Source organism: Mus caroli, unplaced genomic scaffold, assembly GCF_978045245.1.
Source record: "Mus caroli unplaced genomic scaffold, Mus_caroli_1 scaffold_10, whole genome shotgun sequence".
In the NCBI taxonomy this organism is placed as follows: domain Eukaryota; kingdom Metazoa; phylum Chordata; class Mammalia; order Rodentia; family Muridae; genus Mus; species Mus caroli.
In genome coordinates this window covers 23,630,371-23,635,746 of record NW_028227265.1, presented here as the reverse complement: position 1 = coordinate 23,635,746, position 5,376 = coordinate 23,630,371, and the positions used below count along the sequence as shown (strand labels likewise).

At 50.6% G+C, this 5,376-nt stretch overlaps 1 protein-coding gene across 1 annotated transcript; it reads left to right on the top strand.

Annotated features, from left to right (window-relative positions):
• Nucleotides 1–3,134: 3,134 nt before the first annotated feature.
• Thap11 (THAP domain containing 11) lies at nucleotides 3,135–5,183 on the top strand. Its single transcript, XM_021170257.3, has one exon. It carries the CDS (start codon nucleotides 3,587–3,589, stop codon nucleotides 4,505–4,507), a length of 921 nt encoding a protein of 306 aa, XP_021025916.1. The 5' UTR covers nucleotides 3,135–3,586; the 3' UTR covers nucleotides 4,508–5,183.
• The last annotated feature ends 193 nt before the right edge of the window (nucleotides 5,184–5,376 follow it).

The window sequence follows — 5,376 nt, the reverse complement described above, 5'->3', positions numbered from 1 at the left end:
TCCCACCGCCTCTTTTGAGCCAAGTCTCGCGATGCTGCCACATGGCCCCACGGGAACTGTAGTCCAACAGCTGGGGAGCCCGGTCTGATGTGATTGTAAATTGATTTTGGAGGCGGTCTCATGTTAACTCTGGGGGAAAAGCATGCAACCAGTTAAGATCTCATGGTTTCTTCATTTAAAAAAAAAATTTTTTTAAGGCTTATAATAATCTTAAAGAACTAGGGGACTAGAAGTATGGCTCAGCGGCAAGGCCTACATGCTGCTCTTGTATAGAACCTGAACCCGTAAGGGAAGCTCATGACTGCCAGAAACACCAGTGCCCGGGCATCAGATGCCCTCTTCTGGTCTCTTCAGACACCAGGCATACATGTAGGGTCAAACCCTCTTGCCTTTACCATAGGAATACTCCGATGGCAGATGTAGGCCACTATGCTAGATTTTGATAATTTCATGTGCGTGCACGTGCGTATATACTCTTTGTTTTTGAAACAGCGTGGTGTGTAGCCCATGCTGACCTCAAAATCTCTAGATAGTCCAAGATGACCTTGAACTTCTAAACCTCCTGCTTCCATTTCTGTTTGATTGCGTTACAGGTGTTTTCTTCCTTCCTTCTTTCCGTTCTTTTTGTTTGTTTTTTAGTATAGAACAGAGTTTATTCAGGGCATGGGAAGGGGAGTTGAGGGAGTAGAGACACAGAGAATAGAGGGCGCCTGGAGAGAGGTGGGAGGGCAAGGGGGGGGAGGAGTAGGAGCAAGAGCCCATGAGCGAGAGTACAGGTGTTTTCTATTGCACCCCGTTTAAATTTCTATTGCACCCCGTTTACATTTTTATTTCTTTATTTATTTTTGAGACAGAGTTTCTCTGTATAGCCCAGAGTTTCTCTGGAACTCACTTTGTAGACTCAGAAATCCACCTGCCTCTGCCTCCCACGTGCGCCACCACGCCCTTATTTTTTAGAAGCCTTGGGTTTTGTTTTGGTTCGTTTTTGTTTTTGTTTGTTTGTTTGTTTGTTTTTTGAGACAGGGTTTCTCTGTATAGCCCTGGCTGTCCTGGAATTCACTTTGTAGACCAGGCTGGCCTCGAACTCGGAAATCTGCCTGCCTCTGCCTCCCGAGTGCTGGGATTAAAGGCGTACGCCACCACGCCCGGGCGTTTGTTTGGTTTTTTTAAGACAGGTTTTGGGTTTTTTTGTTTTTTTTTGTTTTGTTTTGTTTTGTTTTGTTTTCTTTTTTTTTTTTGGTTTTTTGAGACAGGGTTTCTCTGTGTAGTCCTGGCTGTCCTGGAACTCACTCTGTAGACCAGGCTGGCCTCGAACTCAGAAATCCGCCTGCCTCTGCCTCCCAAGTGCTGGGATTAAAGGCGTGCGCCACCACGCCCGGCCCTGTTTTTGTTTTTTTGAGACAGAGTTTCTCTGTATAGCCCTGGCTGTCCTGGAACTCACTCTGTAGACCAGCTGTCCTGGAACTTACTCTGTAGACCAGGCTGGCTCAGAAATCTGCCTGCCTCTGCTTCCCAAGTACTGGGATTAAAGGCGAGTGCCACCACGCCCGGCTGTTGTTTTGTTTTGAGACAGGTTTTATGAAGTCCAGGTTTGCCTCAGACTTTCCACGCAGCAGATGATGACCTTGAAGTTGTGATTCATGCCTGTGGTTGCTGGGATTTGAACTCAGAGCCTCGGGAGAGCAGTCAGTGTTCTTAACCCCTGAGCCATCTCTCCAGCCCCCTTGAGCGACCCATGGCTTGTCAGATTTTCTTTGGCAGTCACAAGGGGAACAGATGTAGAGGACACAAGATTAGAAGCAGAGACATGCAATATGATTCTTCTCTTTCACTAGAGATGCCAATCCAGAGGATAGGTAAGGCAGAGCTGGGGAGAAATTGTGCACTTTGCTTTTGGTGCTGAAGACCAGGCACAGTCCCTTTCCTGTTACCTACAGAGCAATACTTTCAACTTACTAGATAGTATTTGAATGTCCATGACTATATGTTAAAGGCCATTTATGTCCTGAAGGTAGAGTCAAATTGAGCATCTTCTTTCATGCTTTGTGGGTTTGAATGTGATCCTTCCTCACTCAAGTTAAAAAGCCAAGCATGAGCAGGGCAGTGGTGGCACAGGCCTTTAACCCCAGCACTTAGGAGGCAGAGACAGGCTGATTTCTGAGTTCGAGGCCAGCTTGGCCTACAGAGGGAGTTTCAAGACAACCAGGGCTACACAGAAAAACCCTGTCTTGAAAAACCAAAAATAAATAAATAAATAAAATACCAGGCATTGTGTCCCATGCCTATAATGGCAGTGCTAGTGGTAGAGACAGGTGCATCCCTGCAGCTAACTGGCCAGCCAGCCTAAAATGAAAAGGCCAAGGGCCTTGAGGAATGAATGATACCCAGAAATTGACACTCACTGGCACACATATGAACATGCATAAATGCAAACATTACTCCCCCACACTCTCACACGTGATATATGTATAAACATATCTCCCATTACTTTTAATGTTTTTTAAATTAATAAATGTGAAAAATATTATATGATATTTATACATTGGTTTGTTGTTGTTGTTGTTGTTTTTTTTTTTTTTTTTTTTCGAGACAGGGTTTCTCTGTGTAGCCCTGGCTGTCCTGGAACTCACTCTTTAGACCAGGCTGGCCACGAACTCAGAAATATGCCTGCCTCTGCCTCCTAAGTGCTGGGATTAAAGGCGCATGCCACCAATTGCCTTGAATGTGTTTTCCCTTCACTGTCTGGCACATTGTAAGCAGCTAGTAGGGACTTGGTTTAGGTCAGTGAGTCCACGTAAGAGGTAGCTGAGAGTCGGGAGAGTGCTCCCAATATAAGAAATTGACTCCAGAAGTTCTTCTGGGAGGACTCGGGTTTCCTCTAGGCTAAAGAATGCAGTCCACTCCAAGGTACTGGGGGTCGGGGGTGGGGTGGGGTGGTTTTTATAGCAAGCTGCAGAACCTCATTCAAATCCTGGTCTGCAGGAACTCCACCTCTCCTTTAGGCGGCGCTGCAGCCCGCGGCCGCACCAAAACGTTCTTCTGAGGCATCATGGAACTTGTAGTCTTTGTGTTCCTATACCCAGAGCGCTTGCGCTCACCAGGCACGCGCCCGGTACCATCAGGATTCCGGATCCTTGTGAAGGGTAGACCATGCCATTACGTTCCATTCGAATACATTTTTCCCTTTCGCTTAGGACGAGCTTCATCTGGAAAATAATCGACTCTGAACAGGATATCGCGGTGTCCGGGAAAGCGGCCGGAATAAGCCCGCCCCGTCCCGGAAGTGAGAGGCTTCTGGCGCGGTGCATTGTGGGGGGCGTAGTCCTCCTTTCCAGGCGGTCCTTCGCGGCGTCCCCCGGGCCGACTCCGAAGCGCAGGCGGGCGGCCGGGTGGGTAGCGCGGCGCGGGCGGTCCGCAAGCATATTCTGGGCACGGGGCCTCGGCCCGGGACGACTGCGCCGGGCGGCAATAGTGAGAGGCCTCTGAGAGCCTCGCGCGGCGCCGCCCGTCGAGGAGCTGAGGCAGGGGCCAGACCCGGCCGTCGAAGAGCTCGAGAGGCCGGTGGGCCGGGCCGCGCGTCGCAGCCATGCCTGGCTTTACGTGCTGCGTACCGGGCTGCTACAACAACTCACACCGGGACAAGGCGCTGCACTTCTACACGTTTCCCAAGGACGCTGAGCTGCGGCGCCTCTGGCTCAAGAACGTGTCCCGTGCTGGCGTCAGTGGGTGCTTCTCCACCTTCCAGCCCACCACGGGCCACCGTCTCTGCAGCGTCCACTTTCAGGGCGGCCGCAAGACCTACACGGTGCGCGTTCCCACCATTTTCCCGCTGCGTGGCGTCAATGAGCGCAAAGTAGCTCGGAGACCTGCGGGAGCTGCGGCAGCCCGCCGTAGGCAGCAGCAGCAGCAGCAACAACAACAGCAGCAGCAACAACAGCAGCAGCTGCAACAGCAGCAGCCGTCTCCGTCCTCCTCCACTGCCCAGACCACCCAGTTGCAGCCGAACCTGGTGTCTGCCTCTGCAGCCGTTCTTCTTACGCTTCAGGCCGCCGTAGACAGCAACCAGGCTCCGGGATCCGTGGTTCCCGTGTCCACGACTCCCTCGGGAGATGATGTGAAGCCCATCGACCTCACAGTGCAAGTTGAGTTTGCAGCTGCTGAAGGGGCAGCCGCCGCTGCCGCCGCCTCAGAGCTAGAGGCTGCTACGGCTGGGCTGGAGGCCGCTGAGTGCACTCTGGGCCCTCAGCTGGTGGTGGTAGGGGAAGAGGGCTTCCCTGACACTGGCTCCGACCACTCGTACTCCTTGTCGTCGGGTACCACGGAGGAGGAGCTCCTGCGCAAGCTGAACGAGCAGCGGGACATCTTGGCCCTGATGGAAGTGAAGATGAAGGAGATGAAGGGTAGCATCCGCCATCTGCGTCTCACCGAGGCCAAGCTCCGTGAAGAACTTCGAGAGAAGGATCGTCTGCTTGCCATGGCTGTCATCCGTAAGAAGCACGGCATGTGAATGGTTCCCCCCAGAAACCTGCAGAATTCGTGACTCCTTCCAGCCCAAGGAATCCTCAGGCAAATGTTGTACTCCCCAGTATTCCGGTTGACAGTGCTGAGGTTTAGGACAGCGGGACTCCAGTTGGTCAGTTGGCACCTTCTTTCGTCTCCTCGTGAAGTAAGAGTTGGGGACTTCAGAATCTGGTGACACCAGCAGTTATGACTTTGTCTCTCACTCCCCAGTTTATGTTGCAGATTCTGGTTATACACAGGCTTCAGAACCATTGAACTTGGAACTTACCCTGGAGGGGGTGCGGATGGAACTCTTAAGGGAATGTGGATTTGAGGAAACCACATCTTAAGGTTGGCCAGCAATCAGAGACAGCTTTGCTGTGTGTAGTGATAAGAGATCTCAGTAACATCGTTTCTCCTTTCCATGCTACCCGGTTCAGGTGCAGCCTGTGATTCTGATGGGGACTAGCTGATCTGTGCCTCTGTCTCTTAGGACCTCTCTACCCAGAAGGTCATTTATGAGAGGGCTCTGGGTGACTTGCTGATGGAGATCCAGCTCACCAGGGACTTAGGTTTATCTCGTTATGTTTGCTACTGGTTACAAATTCTATTTTCTGTACAATTAGACTGAAGTTTTCACTGTGTTTGGCAAAACAAATTAAACAAAAAAAGTAAGGTTTTTATTTGGGTTTCGACTTTTTTTTTTTTTTTTTAATTAAAGCTAAGTGTCCTTGAAATGTGGGGATATAGGTCTTGGCCTATTTGAAGGACAGGCTAGCCCAGAAAGTAGAGATGCTTTAAACAACTGGACCCGGTTTCTCCATAAAGCACATAGGTCTTCATAAAGTTCCTTGTTCAGGGCACACAAAGAGTTTG